At 47.7% G+C, this 21,257-nt stretch overlaps 1 protein-coding gene and 1 long non-coding RNA gene across 9 annotated transcripts in view; one reads left to right on the forward strand and one right to left on the reverse strand.

The window, feature by feature from the left end:
- Positions 1 to 21,257, forward strand: part of LOC149330042 (uncharacterized) — a 145,643-nt gene that overhangs the window by 108,847 nt on the left and 15,539 nt on the right. For 3 of the 6 annotated variants that reach the window (XR_016285646.1, XR_016285651.1, XM_089560762.1), the window contains one exon: positions 5,372 to 5,460. The exons of the other annotated variants lie outside the window; for them this stretch is intronic. Coding sequence is in view for 1 of the 3 variants with exons in the window: in XM_089560762.1 (XP_089416888.1) it covers positions 5,372 to 5,377 (6 nt within the window). In the remaining 2 variants the exon portion in view is untranslated. Of the gene's footprint in view, positions 1 to 5,371; positions 5,461 to 21,257 lie in introns of those variants that run through there. 6 annotated transcript variants of the gene reach the window in all.
- Positions 1 to 21,257, reverse strand: part of LOC149330047 (uncharacterized) — a 77,294-nt gene that overhangs the window by 26,104 nt on the left and 29,933 nt on the right. Inside the window, exon 4 of one of the 3 annotated variants that reach the window (XR_016285655.1) lies at positions 17,167 to 17,215. The exons of the other annotated variants lie outside the window; for them this stretch is intronic. This is a non-coding gene — a long non-coding RNA (uncharacterized LOC149330047). Of the gene's footprint in view, positions 1 to 17,166; positions 17,216 to 21,257 lie in introns of those variants that run through there. 3 annotated transcript variants of the gene reach the window in all.

Below are 21,257 nucleotides of genomic sequence, written 5' to 3' on the forward strand. Positions count from 1 at the left end.
ACCAGTTACACAGTCTAGTGTCTGAAATGCAAAATGAACAGTGTATACTGAACGAAAGAGACCAGTTACACAGTCTAGTGTCTGAAATGCAAAATGAACAGTGTATACTGAACGAAAGAGACCAGTTACACAGTCTAGTGTCTGAAATGGAAAATGAACAGTGTATACTGAACGAAAGAGACCAGTTACACAGTCTAGTGTCTGAAATGGAAAATGAACAGTGTATACTGAACGAAAGAGACCAGTTACACAGTCTAGTGTCTGAAATGGAAAATGAACAGTGTATACTGAACGAAAGAGACCAGTTACACAGTCTAGTGTCTGAAATGGAAAATGAACAGTGTATACTGAACGAAAGAGACCGGTTACACAATCTAGTGTCTGAAATGGAAAATGAACAGTGTATACTGAACGAAAGAGACCGGCTACACAGTCTAGTGTCGGAAATGCAAAATGAACAGTGTATACTGAACGAAAGCGACCAGTTACACAGCCTAGTGTCTGAAATGGAAAATAAAGAGTGTATACTGAACGAAAGAGACCAGTTACGCAGCCTAGTGTCTGAAATGGAAAATAAACAGTGTATACTGAACGAAAGAGACCAGTTACACAGCCTAGTGTCTGAAATGGAAAATAAACAGTGTATACTGAACGAAAGAGACCAGTTACACAGCCTAGTGTCTGAAATGGAAAATAAACAGTGTATACTGAACGAAAGAGACCAGTTACACAGCCTAGTGTCTGAAATGGAAAATAAACAGTGTATACTGAACGAAAGAGACCAGTTACACAGCCTAGTGTCTGAAATGGAAAATAAAGAGTGTATACTGTACGAAAGAGACCAGTTACACAGTCTAGTGTCTGAAATGGAAAATGAACAGTGTATACTGAACGAAAGAGACCAGTTACACAGTCTAGTGTCTGAAATGGAAAATGAACAGTGTATACTGAACGAAAGAGACCAGCTACAGAGTCTAGTGTCGGAAATGCAAAATGAACAGTGTATACTGTACGAAAGAGACCAGCTACACAGTCTAGTGTCTGAAATGGAAAATGAACAGTGTATACTGAACGAAAGAGACCAGTTACACAGTCTAGTGTCTGAAATGGAAAATGAACAGTGTATACTACAGTGTATACTGAACGAAAGAGACCAGCTACACAGTCTAGTGTCGGAAATGCAAAATGAACAGTATATACTGAACGAAAGAGACCAGTTACACAGTCTAGTGTCTGAAATGCAAAATGAAGTGTATACTGAACGAAAGAGACTAGTTACACAGTCTAGTATCTGAAATGGAAAATGAACAGTGTATACTGAACGAAAGAGACCAGTTACACAGCTTAGTGTCTGAAATGGAAAATAAAGAGTGTACACCGAATACATGATATCCATTACACAGTCTAGTGTCTGAAATGGAAAATAAAGAGTGTATACCGAATACATGATATCCATTACACAGTCTAGTACCTGAAATGGAAAATAAACAGTGCATACCGAACGAAAGAGACCAGTTCTACAGTCTAGTGTCTGAAATGGAAAATGAACAGTGTATACTGAACGAAAGAGACTAGTTACACAGTCTAGTATCTTAAATGGAAAATGAACAGTGTATACTCAACGAAAGAGACTAGTTACACAGCCTAGTGTCTGAAATGGAAAATAAAGAGTGTATACCGAATACATGATATCCATTACACAGTCTAGTGTCTGAAATGGAAAATAAAGAGTGTATACCGAATACATGATATCCATTACACAGTCTAGTACCTGAAATGGAAAATGAACAGTGTATACTGAACGAAAGAGACCAGTTACACAGTCTAGTGTCTGAAATGGAAAATGAACAGTGTATACTACAGTGTATACTGAACGAAAGAGACCAGCTACACAGTCTAGTGTCGGAAATGCAAAATGAACAGTATATACTGAACGAAAGAGACCAGTTACACAGTCTAGTGTCTGAAATGGAAAATGAAGTGTATACTGAACGAAAGAGACTAGTTACACAGTCTAGTATCTGAAATGGAAAATGAACAGTGTATACTGAACGAAAGAGACCAGTTACACAGCTTAGTGTCTGAAATGGAAAATAAAGAGTGTACACCGAATACATGATATCCATTACACAGTCTAGTGTCTGAAATGGAAAATAAAGAGTGTATACCGAATACATGATATCCATTACACAGTCTAGTACCTGAAATGGAAAATAAACAGTGCATACTGAACGAAAGAGACCAGTTCTACAGTCTAGTGTCTGAAATGGAAAATGAACAGTGTATACTGAACGAAAGAGACTAGTTACACAGTCTAGTATCTTAAATGGAAAATGAACAGTGTATACTCAACGAAAGAGACCAGTTACACAGCCTAGTGTCTGAAATGGAAAATAAAGAGTGTATACCGAATACATGATATCCATTACACAGTCTAGTGTCTGAAATGGAAAATAAAGAGTGTATACCGAATACATGATATCCATTACACAGTCTAGTACCTGAAATGGAAAATGAACAGTGCATACTGAACGAAAGAGACCAGTTACACAGCCTAGTGTCTGAAATGGAAAGTAAAGAGTGTATACCGAATACATGATATCCATTACACAGTCTAGTGTCTGAAATGTAAAATGAACAGTGTATACTGAACGAAAGAGACCAGTTACACAGTCTAGTGTCTGAAATGGAAAATGAACAGTGTATGCTGAACGAAAGAGACCAGTTACACAGCCTAGTGTCTGAAATGGAAAATAAAGAGTGTATACTGTACGAAAGAGACCAGTTACACAGCCTAGTGTCTGAAATGGAAAATAAAGAGTGTATACTGTACGAAAGAGACCAGTTACACAGTCTAGTGTCTGAAATGCAAAATGAACAGTGTATACTGAACGAAAGAGACCAGTTACACAGTCTAGTGTCTGAAATGCAAAATGAACAGTGTATACTGAACGAAAGAGACCAGTTACACAGTCTAGTGTCTGAAATGCAAAATGAACAGTGTATACTGAACGAAAGAGACCAGTTACAAAGTCTAGTGTCTGAAATGCAAAATGAAGTGTATACTGAACGAAAGAGACTAGTTACACAGTCTAGTATCTGAAATGGAAAATGAACAGTGTATACTGAACGAAAGAGACCAGTTACACAGCTTAGTGTCTGAAATGGAAAATAAAGAGTGTACACCGAATACATGATATCCATTACACAGTCTAGTGTCTGAAATGGAAAATAAAGAGTGTATACCGAATACATGATATCCATTACACAGTCTAGTACCTGAAATATAAAATAAACAGTGCATACCGAACGAAAGAGACCAGTTCTACAGTCTAGTGTCTGAAATGGAAAATGAACAGTGTATACTGAACGAAAGAGACTAGTTACACAGTCTAGTATCTTAAATGGAAAATGAACAGTGTATACTCAACGAAAGAGACTAGTTACACAGCCTAGTGTCTGAAATGGAAAATAAAGAGTGTATACCGAATACATGATATCCATTACACAGTCTAGTGTCTGAAATGGAAAATAAAGAGTGTATACCGAATACATGATATCCATTACACAGTCTAGTACCTGAAATGGAAAATGAACAGTGCATACTGAACGAAAGAGACCAGTTACACAGCCTAGTGTCTGAAATGGAAAGTAAATAGTGTATACCGAATACATGATATCCATTACAAAGTCTAGTGTCTGAAATGTAAAATGAGCAGTGTATACTGAACGAAAGAGACCAGTTACACAGTCTAGTGTCTGAAATGGAAAATGAACAGTGAATACTGAATACATGAAACCCATCACACTGTCTAGTACCTGAAATGGAAAATGAACAGTGAATACTGAATGCATGAAACCCATCACACTGTCTAGTACCTCAAATAGAAAATGAACAGTGTATACTGAACGAGAGAGACCAGTTACACAGTCTAGTGTCTGAAATGGCAAATGAACAGTGTATACCGAATACATGGTATCCATTACACAGTCTAGTGTCTGAAATGTAAAATGAACAGTGTATACTGAACGAAAGAGACCAGTTACACAGTCTAGTGTCTCAAATGGAAAATAAAGAGTGTATACCGAATACATGATATCCATTGCACTGTCTAGTGTCTGAAATGGAAAATAAAGAGTGTATACCGAATACATGATATCCATTAGACTGTCTAGTGTCTGAAATCGAAAATAAAGAGTGTATACCGAATACATGATATCCATTACACTCTCTAGTACCTGAAATGGAAAATGAACAGTGCATACTGAACGAAAGAGACCAGTTACACAGCCTAGTGTCTGAAATGGAAAGTAAAGAGTGTATACCGAATACATGATATCCATTACACAGTCTAGTGTCTGAAATGTAAAATGAACAGTGTATACTGAACGAAAGAGACCAGTTACACAGTCTAGTGTCTGAAATGGAAAATGAACAGTGTATGCTGAACGAAAGAGACCAGTTACACAGCCTAGTGTCGAAAATGGAAAATAAAGAGTGTATACCGAATACATGAAACCCATCACACTGTCTAGTACCTGAAATGGAAAATGAAGAGTGTATACTGAACGAATGAGACCAGTTACACAGTCTAGTGTCTGAAATGGAAAATGAACAGTGAATACTGAATACATGAAACCCATCACACTGTCTAGTACCTGAAATGGAAAATGAACAGTGAATACTGAATGCATGAAACCCATCACACTGTCCAGTACCTCAAATATAATATGAACAGTGTATACTGAACGAGAGAGGCCAGTTACACAGTCTAGTGTCTGAAATGGAAAATGAACAGTGTATACTGAACGAGAGAGACCAGTTACACAGTCTAGTGTCTGAAATGGCAAATGAACAGTGTATACCGAATACATGGTATCCATTACACGGTCTAGTGTCTGAAATGTAAAATGAACAGTGTATACTGAACGAAAGAGACCAGTTACACAGTCTAGTGTCTCAAATGGAAAATAAAGAGTGTATACCGAATACATGATATCCATTGCACTGTCTAGTGTCTGAAATGGAAAATAAAGAGTGTATACCGAATACATGATATCCATTAGACTGTCTAGTGTCTGAAATGGAAAATAAAGAGTGCATACCGAATACATGATATCCATTACACTCTCTAGTACCTGAAATGGAAAATGAACAGTGCATACTGAACGAAAGAGACCAGTTACACAGTCTAGTGTCTGAAATGGAAAATGAACAGTGTATAATGAATAAATGAAACCCATCACACTCTGTCTAGCACCTGATAATCCTACGAACTCCTGCGAATTTGAAGTGGTCTCTCGCGATGGCACTGCCGCTGCAACCTTGTGTTTCTTGAAGTAACTTATATCCTGCTGTCCCTTCGTGCAGGTGTGAAAGAGCACTCCACGCTGGGTAGTGGCCCCACCACGACCAATGTCCACGCACCTCCTTGTCCTCGGTCTGCGACTGACATCTCTGCTCCTCCCATCCGTGCCACTGCCTGCGAGGGTGGAGATTACATATGGCCGTTACAACTCCGATAACGCATTCCTCATTCAATGCACGTGACACTGCCATTATTAGTACGGCAGCATCTCTGTGCGGTAGGCCACGCACATGCCAGAAAATGTCTGCCATTCACGAATCATTAATTACCAGGAGGTTACATACGTTTCGCTCACAGAAACAACGCTCCTTTGCGCGCGCCATTACCGACAGGTCCCTTCCCGACCTGTCAATCTCACCGATACGGGGCACCAGGAATCCCAAATGTAACAACCCTCCAACGCTTTTGCGTGCTACTGTATACGTACGCTAAAGCATCCCACAAGTTTCTGGCTTGCGCTTCTACACCTACAACAAAGCCATTCCCGTTCAAAAGGTTCCCGGCCATCTTGCCTCGCCGCGCGGCCACCTTGTTCACCGCCGAACAATCGCACCGATCGTGTTTCAAGTTGCGGCTTTGGCATTCCGCCTTTCTTTTATCTGCACACACGAACCACCATGACGGGGCTGGTGCCCCACGCGCTATCGCACTTCCGCCCTAGTGCGGCCGCTCCATGCCCGATGCCGAGATAACCGCATCCCCCGCGCATGCTCGCTTCCCTTCTATCAGCACTCGCGGACGCCGACAAGAACCAGAGCCGCACGGTAGCCGAGTGGTCAGCGCGCCAGTTGGCAATGCTTGGGCGAATATCCCCACCGACCTTGGTTCGATTCCCATCGCAGGCACAGCGGATCGCTGTCGAAAGAACTGCGGCTGGTGATCCCACCAGCGTCACAGCTCGGCCGCCGTGTGTGGAGGACAAGGAGAGGATCTGTGCTTTTTCGCACAGCTCTTCTTCTCGCTGTCCCCCGGGTATCCAGAGGGCGGATGCCCGTTGCTCCAGCGGAGGTTTCCTCGGGGGAGGAAGTTTCTTTTTTTCTTTCCCATCGTTCCGAATTCGAGGGAGGAGTGCGCACGCTGCTGCAGGCACCGCAGAAGTCCGCAGCAACCACACACTGACGAGACGTCCGAGAGACACCACGTACAAACGCTCTTTTTTTTTTTACTGGACGTTTTGTTCCGTGAACGTTCATGAAAAACAAAACGTCCAGCAAACAAAAAAAGAAGGGTACGTGATGCCTTTCGGATGTCTGGCCGGTGTTTGGTTGCTATTGCGAACTTCTACGGTACCTGCAGCAGCATGTTGATACTGAAATGCATCCGAAAGCGCTACGTACGGTTTTTTTTTTTTTATGCACTCATATCCTGATGTTCCATAAAAAAAAAGAGAAAAAGGGCGTACGAAGTGTGATTCGTATTTCTGCCCAGTGTGTGCTTGCTGCGGTCTTTCAGGCACCTGCAGCAGCGTGGCCTTTCGTATCATAATATTGTCACGTTGTAGTGACGGCACTCCAGCGGTCAGGAAGACACCAACCAGCCTTGGAAACGAAGCTCTTTATTTGGGCTGACTTGCGCCCACAAAAGAACTGAATCACTCGGCGGCGGCGTAAGCAACAAACGTGCTCGTCGGTCGTCGAACTACGCATGTCCGCCGCTCGCGGCATCGCTCAATTTAAAGGCGGCAAGGAAACTTCCAGATAACAAGACAAGATCATCTACAGTAATCTAGAAAAACCTAGATGCAGCCCTTCATGGCTGCGATCAATCGAGATTAGTCTGGTCGCTTCTCGCGCCACGAACAAAAGTGATAACAACCCTTTCCTGCAGCCTTGAGCGTGAACGAACAAACACTACAATTATACGTGGCATTACCCCCCTTCCAAAGAAGCATCGTCTCGATGCTTTAAAATGAAAATAAACACGGAGAATGAAACTTCGAGTCCTTTAGCGTTCATAATATGGCTTCAGGCGTACGACATGTACGACTTCCGGGCGTGGGCGGCGTCGCTGAGATGCTGTCGTGCCGTCGGGGATGACTTCATAGTCGAGGTCACCGATGCGACGGAGAACCCTGTACGGGCCAAAGTAGCGTCGCAGCAACTTTTCGCTCAATCCGCGGCGGCGAACTGGCGTCCATATCCAAACCCGATCACCTGGCTTGTAATGCGTGTCTCGTCGGCGCAGATTGTAGCGTCGGGCGTCGGTGTGCTGCTGGTCTTGAATGCGAAGCCGTGCAAGTCTTCGGGCTTCCTCGGCGCGATGAAGGTAGGCGGCGACGTCAAGGTTGTCTTCGTCGGAAACGTGCGGGAGCATTGCGTCGAGTGTTGTTGTGGGCTTCCTGCCGTATACCAGCTGGAATGGAGTAAACCTGGTTGTCTCCTGGGTGGCAGTATTATGGTTGGTTGGTTTATGGGGTTTAACGTCCCAAAGCGACTTAGGCTATGAGAAACGCCGTAGTGAAGGGCTCCGGAAATTTCGACCACCTGGGGTTCTTTAACGTGCACTGACATCGTACAGTACACGGGCCTCTAGAATTTCTCCTCCAAAGAAATTCCAGCCGCCGCGGCCGGGATCGAACCCGCGTCTTTTGGGTCAGCAGCCGAGCACCATAGCCACTGAGCCACCGCGGCGGCGGCAGTATTATAGGCGAAGATCACGTAGGGCAGAATAGAGTCCCACGTCTTGTGTTCGGCGTCGATGTACATGGAGAGCATGTCTGCGATGGTCTTGTTCAGACGCTCTGTGAGTCCGTTGGTTTGCGGATGATAGGCAGTTGTCCTCCGATGGCTTGTCTGGCTGTACTTTAAAATGGCTTGCGTCAGTTCCGCTGTAAATGCTGTTCCTCTGTCTGTGATGAGTACTTCGGGTGCGCCGTGTCGGAGGAGAATTTGTTCGACAAAAAATTTTGCAACTTCTGTTGCGGTACCACTAGGCAACGCTTTTGCTTCGGCGTAGCGGGTCATGTAGTCGGTGGCCACGATGATCCACTTGTTACCTGATGATGAAGTAGGAAAGGGGCCGAGTAGGTCCATCCCGATTTGCTGAAAGGGCTTAGTTGGCGGTGGTATGGGGTTCAGGAGTCCGGCTGGTCTAGTCGGAGGCGTTTTGCGTCGTTGACACTCACGGCACGTTTTCACGTAATGGGAAACGTCGGTAGCTAGCCGCGCCCAATAGTACTTCTCCTGGATGCGGTGCAACGTGCGACCAATCCCGAGATGCCCTGCAGTCGGCTCATCATGACATGCCTGCATAATTTCTTGCCTGAGATTTTTGGGCACGACAAGAAGATGCACTGTCCTGTTGGGCGCGAAGTTCTTCTTCAGAAGGACATTATTGTGAAGGACGAAGGACGACAGTTGGCGCTTGAACCCTCGGGGAGGCGATGCGGTCTTGCCTTGCAGATAATCAACCAGGCTTTGCAACTCAGGATCCGAGCGCTGCTGCTGCGCGAAACTGCTCGCGCTTACCGGTCCTAAGAAAGCGTCGTCGTCTTCCTCTTCCGGTGCTGCGTCGACGGGGGCTCGCGACAAGCAGTCTGCGTCGGAATGCTTGCGACCAGATTTGTAGACTACAGTTATGTCGAATTCTTGAAGGCGCAGGCTCCAACGAGCAAGGCGGCCGGAGGGATCTTTCAAATTGGCTAGCCAGCACAGAGCATGGTGATCGCTCACAACCTTGAATGGTCGTCCGTACAGGTAGGGGCGAAATTTCGACGTGGCCCAAATAATGGCGAGACATTCTTTCTCGGTGGTCGAGTAGTTGGCCTCGGCTTTCGACAGTGAACGGCTAGCGTACGCGGTAACCTTCTCCTGTCTGCCATTTTTCTGAACGAGGACCGCTCCTAAGCCCACACTGCCTGCATCGGTATGAACTTCGGTTTCGGCGTTTTCATCAAAGTGCCCGAGCACAGGAGGGGACTGCAAGCGGCGCTTCAGTTCGTTGAAAGCTTCCTCTTGCGGCCTTTCCCATTTAAAAGGCACGTCAGCCTTGGTAAGTTGGGTCAAAGGTTCAGCGATGCGCGAAAAGTTCTTGACGAATCGCCGGTAATAAGCGCATAATCCAAGGAATCTGCGTATAGCCTTCTTGTCATTAGGCTGTGGAAACTCTGCGATCGCAGCTGTCTTCTTGGGGTCTGGGCGAACTCCATCCTTGCTTACGACGTGACCAAGGAACAGCAGCTCCTCGTAAGCGAAGTGGCACTTCTCTTGTTTCAGTGTCAGGCCTGAAGACTTGATCGTTTCCAGCACTATCCGAAGCCTTCTGAGGTGGTCTTCAAAGCTTGAGGAGAAGACAACAACGTCATCTAAGTAGACTAGGCAAATCTGCCATTTCAAGCCTGCGAGCACCGTATCCATTACTCGCTGGAACGTCGCTGGGGCAGAGCAGAGGCCGAATGGCATCACCTTGAACTCGAAGAGTCCGTCTGGCGTGATGAACGCAGTCTTCTCGCGATCTCTTTCGTCGACTTCAATTTGCCAGTAGCCGCTCTTCAGGTCCATCGATGAGAAGTACTTAGCGTTGCACAGCCGGTCCAGTGTATCGTCGATGCGGGGGAGGGGGTAGACATCCTTCTTCGTAATGTTGTTCAGGCGGCGGTAATCGACGCAAAAGCGAAGGGTGCCGTCTTTCTTTTTCACTAGGACGACCGGTGCTGCCCAGGGGCTCCTCGATGGCTGGATGACGTCGTCACGAAGCATTTCCTCAACTTGCTTGCGGATAGCTTGGCGTTCTAAGGGCGATACGCGGTAGGGGCTCTGTCGCAGTGGTCGTGCGTGTTCGTCTGTGACAATGCGGTGCTTGGCAAGCCGGATTCGTCGCACATTCGATGCTGATGAGAAGCAATCGGTGTACCTTTGAAGAAGACTGCGTATTTGGTCTTGTCTGCTCCGGGGTAATGCCGGGTTGATGTCGAACGTGGATTGATGGCCTTGTTCAGATAGTTCTGCAGGTTGGTCGGGTAGGGCAAATACGTCTCTGATGTCTGCCAGCTCGTCGAGGAAAGCGATCGTCGTACCTTTGTTTAGATGCCGGTATTCTTCGGTGAAGTTGGTTAGCAACACCTGGGCTCGGCCATTTCGGATTTCGGCGACTCCCCTCGCGACGCCCAATCCTCGATCCAGGAGTAACTGGGTGTTCCCCTCGATAACACCTTCGGCATTTTCGATATCTCCAGTACCTATGCCGACGAGAACACTTGATCGGGGCGGCACGCTCAATGCTTCATCGAGGACGTTTAAGGCAACGTGATGAGTCGCGCTCGTCGCAACAGGTATGGCTTTTTCCGTGGAAAGCTTGATCGACTTAGATCGAAGGTCGATGATCGCCCGATGTTCGTTCAGGAAGTCCATTCCCAAAATCACGTCTCTCGAGCATTGCTGTAGGATCAGGAAGGTTGTCGCATAGGTTCTCCCATTTACAGTAACTCTCGCGGTGCAGCGTCCTGACGGCGTAATCAGGTTGCCACCTGCGGTGCGGATCAGCGGGCCATCCCAGGTTGTTGTCACCTTCCTGAGTCGGACAGCGAGTGGCCCACTCATGACGGAGTAGTCAGCTCCGGTGTCCACCAAGGCAGTAACCGCGTGATCGTCGATCATAACTTCAAGGTCACTTGTTCGCGTTTTCGCATTGCACGTTGTCTTCGGTGTACGATCTCGGCTTCGTCGAGTAGTGAGGCTGCGGTGGGCGTACTGTGACGTTACTTCACTGGGCAACGGTAAAAGCTTCAAGTCTGGCCGCGTCGTCGTCGTCGGAGCTGTCGTCGTAGTTGAGGCATGGTCTTGAGTACTCGTCGATGGAGGATCTTTATCATTGCGCTTAGCAGCAACCTCACCTCCAGAGGCTGCTTTATTTAGTTTAACCTTCGGGGGCTGGGGGAGCGTCCACGCTCGGCGTAACCTCGGCTAGGAGAAACAAAGCGCGGGGACGATGGCGACGGGGAACGTGATAGGCGGCTCGGCGATGAGTATTCTTCCCGACGCAAAAACTCCTCGATTTCGGCTGGTCGCTGGCCGGGTCGGGGACGTGGAGCGTCGTAAGAGAACCCTCGGATGCCCAGTCTTCTGTATGGGCAGTGCCGGAGGACGTGACCGGCTTCGCCACAGTGGAAGCATAGTGGGCGGCGCTGGTCGAGAGTTCTCCACTCGTCGCATTTCCTCGGCTGCGCGCGTCGCTCGTAGGACGGGCGGGTTGGGGCGAGTGGGCGGCGGTCCAACGCAGCTGGCTGAGGGCGATAGGGGCTTGGGTCCCGTCGTCGAGGTGCAGGACGGCGCACAGCTGCGGCGTAAGTCATGGCTGGGGGCTGCATAGGCTGCATGGGTGTCGGCGTCGCACCCAAGGCCTGTTGAACCTCGTCCCGGATGACGTCAGTGAGCGGTGAAGGTTGCGGCTGCGTTCCCGTTGGCAGCAATCGTCGGAGCTCCTCTCGCACAACTTGACGTATAACCTCCCGCAGGTCATTGCTTTTAGCGGTGTCCAGGCAGCTTGCTGAGAAAACGCGCTGCTGGCGGTCATACTGGCGGGCTCGGGTATCAAGAGTTTTTTCCATCGTGGATGCCTCTTCTACAAATTCCGCGACAGTTTTCGGTGGGTTGCGGACGAGGCCGGCAAAGAGCTGCTCTTTAACTCCTCGCATGAGCAGCTTTACTTTTTCTTCTTCCTTCATGTTTGCGTCGGTACGCCGGAAGAGACGCTTCATTTCCTCAGTGTACACAGCAACGGTCTCGTTTGGGTGTTGTATGCGAGACTGTAGCAGCTGCTGGGCTCTCTCCTTTCGCACGACGTTCGTGAAGGTCTTTAGAAGCTGCTCCTTGAAGGTTTCCCAGGTCGTGAGGTTAGCTTCCTCATTCTCAAACCAGACTTTTGCTTGTCCCTCTAAGGCGAAGAACACGTACCTAAGTTTCGTGGCATCGTCCCAATTGTTGAAGATCGCCACACGGTCAAACTGCTCCAGCCATTCTTCGGGGTCGGCGCCAGGCGAAGCGCCGAAGGTTGGTGGCACCCGGGGCTGCTGAAGAATGATTGGAGTCATCGTCTGGGGCAAGCTCATGGTAGATGTTGCTGCTGGCTTTCGCTTCCGGGTAGGGTCCGGCAGAATCCCGAACTCAGGTTCGTCCCCTTGCAGGCGTCGGCTTGCGCGGTGGACTGGACTCAGGTCCTGCGGTAGATGATTCAAAGGGCTGGCGTCTCGACTTGTAGGGGGTGTCCGGAACATGGGAGGCTACCCCGCACCTCCACCAGATGTCACGTTGTAGTGACGGCACTCCAGCGGTCAGGAAGACACCAACCAGCCTTGGAAACGAAGCTCTTTATTTGGGCTGACTTGCGCCCACAAAAGAACTGAATCACTCGGCGGCGGCGTAAGCAACAAACGTGCTCGTCGGTCGTCGAACTACGAATGTCCGCCGCTCGCGGCATCGCTCAATTTAAAGGCGGCAAGGAAACTTCCAGATAACAGGACAAGATCATCTACAGTAATCTAGAAAAACCTAGATGCAGCCCTTCATGGCTGCGATCAATCGAGATTAGTCTGGTCGCTTCTCGCGCCACGAACAAAAGTGATAACAACCCTTTCCTGCAGCCTTGAGCGTGAACGAACAAACACTATAATTATACGTGGCAATATCTAGCACATTCATGAAAGTACGCACAATACAGCGGCTGCACTCCTCATTGTCTCTCTCTGCACTGTCAACATCTTCGTGTCTTGTATTGTTGCTGTATTAGCGCGCGCACTGCACAACGTAAAATTCACTAGCTCTAGTTATTGCTTTGCCAGCTGGTCCATATCGCCTTGCTACAACTGAGCAACGTAAGGTGCAGGCTGCAGCCAATCATTGGAATTTACTCTCCTTGTGCGAATGGCTCACCACTTCCAATTATCACAGTCCGTTGCAACTGCCGAATTGATGGCGACTTGCCACAAAAGTCTGCGAGAATCCGGTCAGTGGAAGCGTTAACACTTAGCGAGTCTTCTCTAATTACTGGCCTCCGTCTTGAATGCGCTACGTAGTTCTAGATTGTGCAGTTCACGCGGTGCTACAGCAATATTGCATGTCACAAACATGGGGAAAGTGCAGAGAGAGTCGATGAGGACCGCAGCCACTGTAAACAATTTCCTTTTATGATGATCATTTTATATCGTTATACTAATAGGCATGCCGCTGCAAATACCATAATAGACCGCAGCGAGCACACATCAGAAAGACACTAGGCAGACCTGTTTTTTTTTTTTTACGGGACATCAGGATATGAGAGGATGCTAAAACAATTATCCAGGAACAAAAAACGAGACGCGTACGTCGCGTTTCCGGATGTCCGGTCGATGTACGCTCGCAGCTGTCCTCCACGGCACCTCCAGCACCGTGCCAATCAACGTCCTGCGGTCGCAATCAATAGTTCCCCGCTGAATTTACTCATGCAGCGCAGTCGTCTGGCGTACACCGTATCTTTGGTTTGGCCCGTGGAAACCCGTTTTTCTCGCGCCGACATTCCGCCGCTTCGATTTTGCAGTTTCTGCATGTTTTAACCTCCATAGCAACTACTTCGCTCTAGAGAAGCCTGCAGGCAGTGGTGCGCAGCTGCCGGGAAACTAGCAAAACGCGACCGCGAAGGATGTATATAGTGAGTGTTCAACTTCAGACTTTACACATCTTTTTTTCTTCTAAAATAGGCTTTCTGTGTTCGAAAAGCACTTTTTTCGCACTGTCGGCGGTGTAGTACATCAGAATGCAGCTACTACGTGCTATCTAGCAAGACGATAAACCAATATTCAATAGCTATCTTCTAAACTGTTACTGTTACAAACCTTGATTATTAAAGGTGCAGTGAAGAAAAATCTGAACACGTTCCGAGCATTGTTAGAAACTGCGACTTATTGTCTTGTGTGGCCGACTTCTCTAATTCAATCGAATTAACGTCCGGCTCCCGCCATTATTTTTTGACTTCTCCCCCGTACGGTGGGCGTAGTCGACCAATGCGTGGAGTGCCTTCAGCCAGTCCCGTGGAAGCTTTGCTTTCGCTTTATTTTGTCTTTTTGGTTTCCGCGAATAAATAGTTTCATTCGCAGATAATATAGTCGCAAAATAGGCCCGCAGAAATAAAAATACGCGCGGACTATTTGCTACTATACTCCGTCTCACTACATGTTTGCAGCACTACGAAAGGTAGAGCTCTCTCGTCCAATCAGGATGGCGCGCACTACATTAGTGTGTCCCTACGCGCCTGTTGCTCGATCCACCTGGCTGGACATCAGGTGGCTCGTTACATATAAAAGAAGGCGTACTGCTAATTAGCTTCTTTGTACATCTAGCAGGGGGCTCTTGACGTCTGTTTATTTTTGTACAGGCAGACGCCCGTTCCAGACGCACTGGCCCCACTTTTTCTTTTTTTTCTGTCGCCACCTGTTTGTATCATTTCCTCTGTTGTCACGTCACAGTTATTTTCAATGTTCCTGCTATGTGTAAATGAATTTATTTATTCCGGCATGGCCACTGCACTATTAAGCAAATGCAAGGGTCAAATGCAGGCCGGGCCAGCCGAATGTCGATGTTGGCGAAATGCAAAACCCCAATGCTCTGCGTTAAAGTCAACGCACAAGCGGTCAAAATTAATTCGGAGCCGTCTGCTACGGTGTCTGCAATATCTCATGAGAGACGCTGCGAGGGTGCTCCGACTTTCGCGCGTACGTTAGCACATTAATGGGGCTCATCACAACTCCACTCAACTCTGCTGGTTTGTGTCGTCGTCCAGGTTGACAACAATAGATGGTCCTTGGTCAACAGCATCGTCAATGACATGGTCCAGTTTCCTCATCCCATCTTCCTCACTAATAGCATGCTGCACGTAATTCTTCCATTTCTCAGTAGTCACTTGCATGATGCCTTGCCAAACCAGAGGCTCCACGTCTTAGAGCTTAAGCGTCTTGTTTTGACTGGCGACGAAGCCCTTGACATCGCTCCAAACAAACTCTATCGGGTTCGATTGTCAATGGTAGGGTGGCAAGCGCACATCGAGACGGCCAGCAGCTTCGGCGCTGCAGTCCACACGGTATCGGTCCCCACCTGCGTTCACGTTGTTGCCAAGCTTCATGAGCTCGGCCTTCACCATGTCGCTACTCCACGCGACCCGTTTTCCAGGCAGCCCAGTCGATGTCTTTTTTTGAGGCTAGTCATCCGCCGCACTTTATCCTGCTTCACAGAATGATATGGTGCGTTGTCCATCGCTGTAACGCAGCCGGCTTCTTCAGGGACAACATTCGGCCCGCCTTCAACGTCTGCGTTGTCCACTGGTAAAGCGTTCGCTCGCTCACCTGAGTGAGTTTTGCCCTCCTCTTGGTGAGCGCATTCGTACTTGAACTGCCCCCGTTCTCGACACGAAGCACTTCAAGAAGCCAACTGCGATGGTCTGCTTAGAAAAACAGCGCACTGTCGGTGTAGGGCACACTGACGACACAACCGACTCGGCCAGCGCCATGTTGGAAAATGGCGATGCATCACTACTTCGCAGCAAGCCTCCGCAGAGCTGTGTTCGTACGGGCTTTGTCTGTTAATTTCACCAGTGATTGAAGCACTCCATACCACCTAAATCTACCAGTCCACATTATGGTTTGGTTTGGTTTATGGGGTTTAACGTCCCAAAGCGACTAAGGCTATGAGAGACGCCGTAGTGGAGGTTTCCGGAAATTTCGACCACCTGGGGTTCTTTAACGTGCACTGACATCGCACAGTACACGGGCCTCGAATTTCTCCTCCAAAGAAATTCAGCCGCCGCGGCCGGGATCGAACCCACGTCTTTCGGGCCAGCAGCCGAGCACCATAGCCACTGAGCCACCGCGGCGGCTTAGTCCACATTATGCTTTCAATTGCTGTGCCCATTGTTTGATTAATAGTCCTACACTGCTCAAATATTCGAGGGACTATTTTTTGTGTTCCTGCAGCCCTGATTGGACGAGAGTGCTCTGCCTTCCGTAGTGCTGCAAACATCTTGTGAGACGAAGCATACGTATTACTCCGCCGATGGCACAGCGGCAAGCCGCCACGGCACTGGGTGGCGCGTTGGTCGACTCCGCCCACCGTACGGGGAGAATTCAAAAAAAAAAAAAAGGTGGGAGCCGGACGTTAATTTGATTTAATTAGGGAAATCGACCACACAGGGCAATAAATCGCAGTTTCTAAGAATGCGAGAAACGTATAGATTGAGTTCCCGCGGCAAAAAGACGAGTTCAGATTTCGCTTCACTGCACCTTTAAGAGGCCTGCAGCCCACAGTAGCATCCAAAGTTTTTACAATAATAACGGCTACCCTCAGCGCTGTGGCACAACAAACGTTGTCTGTTTCGACGTCTTACATGCACTAGGGAGTTTGCTGTGCCTCCAAGCTTCTTGAAAGAGCGTGCATTTTGCCTCGATGTAGCCACGTAACTCGTCGAAATAGCCAAGATTTGTTGGCCCACACCGTCGAGGGTAAGCGTATTTTCGAAATTATAAAAACTGATGTAGAAATTACGATAGGCTGCAGGGGTCTCAATAACTAAGCAGCCTACTAGTAATAGTTAAAAAGACAGCTAATGAGTATTTGTTAATCAGCCTGCTATTTAGAATGTGTTAGCTGTATTCTGATGTAATACTCAGCTGACAATTCTAAGCCGAAAAAAAGTGTTCTAACTCATTACTTTTATTTTTAAGAAATCCTGTATTGTCTTCGGGGGCACACCCTAATGGCCTAGCCTTCTAAAACATTTTCTGCGTACGGTCTTCCACACACCTGCTGAGAGCACTTGCATCATTTAGCCCGGGCCTAGGACCGGAACCAGACCGGGGGAGGTTTCGCAATACATTCCGGCCTGTATGTCTCCGCAGCAGTCAATGCAAAAACTGTGCTCATTTCTTTTTCTTTTTTTATTACAATTATAACGTTCATCCTGCCTTCGACTTCGAATTGCTCACGCAAGGCAACCCTCGGAATATAACATCAGTCTCTCGTACTTTTCATAACACTCACTCTTCACCGAAAGCACACTTGTGCAGTTTTCGAGAATTCAGTTCGGAGCTGACACTTACACTCACCCGATTATTCGGGCCAGTTGCTATAGCATTTTCTAAATGTAAACGTTACCTTTGACAGAACGAGCACTCGGTTTCCATTACTTATTCTTCAGGCGGGAAAATCATTTGTAGCATGGTGTTAGTAACAACTTTACTTTCAAGCAAAAAATGAAGTGAAATCAGCTCTTTCCCGGTTGTTGGTTGGGTGGACGATTAGGTTTTCCGTGATTTGCTGAGGGTGTTGTCCAGAGGGGGGGGGGGGGGGGGGGGGGGGCTTGGGATGTATCTGCCTGTGTTTGTGGAGGATAGCCAGCAGTACAACGGGCTTCAGACAGTTCTTGTAGAGTGTTACGGACCCACATGCGGAGGAGCCTGTTGGTTGAAGTCCCTTGAGGCGGATTTAGGCCCGATTTGTCATCAGCATCAGCCTGACTACGCCCACTGCAGGACAAAGGCCGCTCCCATGTCTCTCCAATTTACCCTGTCCTTTCCCAGCTGCGGCCACCGTATTACTACACATTTCTTGATCTCATCCTCCCACTTAACTTTCTGCAACCCCCTGCTGAGCTTGCCTTCTCTTAGAATCCACTCCGTTACCCATCAGGGCCAGCGGTTATCTTGCCTTCGCATTACATGCCCATTTCTGCCTCTTGATTTCGACTAGAATGTCATTAACCCGCGTTTGTTCCCTCGCCCGCTTCCGATTTGTTAACGTCACGCCTATTATTTTTCTTTGCATAGCTCGCTGCGTTGTCTTTAAGCTGAACCCTCTTTGTTAGCCGCCGCGGTGGCTCAGTGGCTATGGTGCTCAGCTGCTAGCCCGAAAGACGCGGGTTCGATCCCGGCCGCGGTGGTTGAATTTCTTTGGAGGAGAAATTCGAGGCCCGTGTACTGTGCGATGTCAGTGCACGTTAAAGCACCCCAGGTGGTTGAAATTTCCGGAGCCCTCCACTACGGCGTCTCTCATAGCCTTAGTCGCTTTGGGACGTTAAACACCATAAACAAAACCAAACCTCTTTGTTACCCTCCACGCTTCTGCCCCATAGGTGAGTACCGGTAAGATACATTGGTTGTAGACTTCTCTCTTGAGGGGTATTGGTAAACTGCCATATGCGCTTCACCTCATTCTTATTCTTCTAGTTAGTTCCCTCTCGTGATCATGATCGGCTGTCACTACCTGCCCTAAACAGCCATATTTTCTTCCTAGACGGTTGAGTATAACTCATTGATCATACTTTGCAGTTCATACCCTGATCGACTTAGCAAGGCAATATCATCAGCGAATCGCAGATTACTAAGGTATTCTCCGCTAAATCTTATCCCCATCTGTTCACATTCCGGGCCCCGGAATACCTCCTGTAAACTTGCGGTTAATAGCATAGGCGAGATCGTCTCTCCTTGTCTTATTAGCACGTTTACTCTTTCCTCTTCTATCTTTGTGAGGTGGAATATAGGGCAGTGAGTATACCATTCTGCTAATCACGAATGCTTGTTTGGCATTTTTTTGATTAGCCTGATGCTTTGATGTGTCATGACCGTGTGTTTGGACAAACGTTCCCAGATGCGGAGTTTCTGTACCTCCGATACTGGGAGGCCGTCGACCGTCACTTGTATAGAGGGTTTTCCCTTTTCGTGACGGCCCGCAGTCGGGTGGAGCAGCAGGATTCGGTCAGCGAGTGTGCAAGGCCTATACAGGCCACGCAGTCCGTACCGCTTCCGCTTGGAGGCTTTCCCCCATTTCGCCGGCATTTTGCCGTGGTCGTCTGCGTAGGAGTGGGATCCGCTCTAATTTTCGGCCCATGGGTATGGGAGTGGTGTCGAAGAGTAGTGGAGATAAAACTCAGCCTTGAGATGTGCCCCTGCTTTCTAGAGCTAACGAGGGGGATTGTGTGGACCCAAACCATATCTCCGCCGTCCTGTTACTCATAAAGGCGGTTAAATACGCGTGTGTTATAGCCCCTACACCTCAGTAAGATAGTGCGTTTAGTTTGGTTTCGTGCGTCTGCCGTGTCTCAGGTGTAGAATTTCTTCTGAGTAGGGGTGTGCGAATATTCGAAATTTTCGAATATAATTCAAATATTATTTTTTTATTAATCGTGTTCGATTCGAAATCCACATATTCGTGTTGTTTCGATTATTCGACACGACGTGAATATTCGTGTCTAGCCGAATATTCTACTGCGAGCACCGGCGTTCATTTCGGTCCGCAAGTCCTATCGACAGAGACATAACAACATGGCGGCGCCCAGAGCAATGCGTAACGTTGGGTTCTAGGCACTACAGTTGGGCCATGCAGTATCTGACTGCACTGGTGAACTTTTTTGTGGCTATACCTGCGAAGCTGGTATAGTCAGAGCAGTGCACGAAATACCTCGCAATACGAGCCAGTTCAGTGCCAATTGAGAGGGCATTTTCTGTAGCTGGAGAAGTTGTTTCAGCTAGAAGGGAACTACTTCTGCCTGACCAAGTAGAGCAGCCGACAACCTTTTATGTTCATCCCAGCAACGCGCTTTTGTGCTTATGGCAAGCTAGCCTTGATCAATGCTGTGTCCTAGCCACCTTCTCTGATATTTTCACTCTTCTAAGAACAGTGCTCGAGTCTGATACTTTTTGTGCAGCCACACGCACCTTTCGTGCTCATTTCATCACTGATAGTTGAACTGTGATGTTCTTGGGTGCTCAAATAAATGTTTTGTAGTGGTTAAATGTGTCTGTCCTTGATTATTCGTATTCGATTCGTATTCGAAAAATTTGATATTCGCACACCCCTACTTCTGAGATTTGAAGCATCACGTCCTGCGTCGTGTACAGTTTGCTTCTAAATCCCAGCCTCGCATGGGGGAAGAGGCTGTGTTTTTGCATGTGGGTTTGGAAACGGCCGAGGATAGCGTGTTCGTACAGTTTTCCTAGGCACGAGGTGACCGACATGGAACGGAGGCTTGCCAATTGAACTGGTTTACCTGGTTTTAGAATAAAGGTGACCTTAGCGTAGGTAAATTCCGGGAGGGGGTGCCCCTCTCCAGTGTTCATCGAAAAGCTTGGTTACGGCTTGAACCAAATTTTCGTCCAGGTTCAGTAATGTTTTGTTGGTGATTTTATCCGCGCCCGGCGCCGACATGGTGCGCAGCTTGTGCATACCTACTCTCACTTCCCTTGTCGATATGTCTTCGTCAAACACGGGGTTCAGAGGGCTTGAGTATTTGAGGGGTAGGCTTCTAGCTGTGGTTGTGAGATACCCGTCTTTTAAGTTTTGGATCAAAGCGCTGTCTTCCACATTTAATTTCTTAGCGCTGCGATTTACGTTACGTTGTTGGGAGTCTTTAGTGTTTTATGCTTCTAAGAGGCAACGTAGAAGCTTCCACGTGTTTTTCAGTCCCAGATTTGCAACCGCATGGAAGCAAATCCAGATTTGCTTCCATGCAGTTGCAAATCTGGTCCCACTGTTGACGGGTTAGGTGTACTGCGTGTGCCTCAATCTTTTTCCTAAGGCTGCTATCCTTAGTTTAAGAGGCCGTTTTTGTTTTTCAGCCATCTTTTTTGCATACTGGAGTGTGTTTCCCACATGTGGACAAGTCTGCTGTCCACGATTTTCGTTTCCCGATTACTCGGGATGTGGCTCTTCCGACGTCCTATGTGAGTGCATTCACCCAGTTCTCTATCTCAGTAGTGGATTTCTTCCGGAGATTCCTGAATTTATCCCAGTCTGTGATTTTTAGTGTCCTTTTTACAGAGGGAGAGATTGACTTCAGTGCGGAAGTTGTTTGAATGTTGTAGTCGTCGCTGCCTAGGGAGGTCTGCGTGTTGGTTCACAAACACTGTGCGATGTTTTTGGTGATCGTGGGATTGGG

Source organism: Amblyomma mixtum, chromosome 9, assembly GCF_055824585.1.
Source record: "Amblyomma mixtum isolate Tamu chromosome 9, ASM5582458v1, whole genome shotgun sequence".
In the NCBI taxonomy this organism is placed as follows: Eukaryota; Metazoa; Arthropoda; class Arachnida; order Ixodida; family Ixodidae; genus Amblyomma; species Amblyomma mixtum.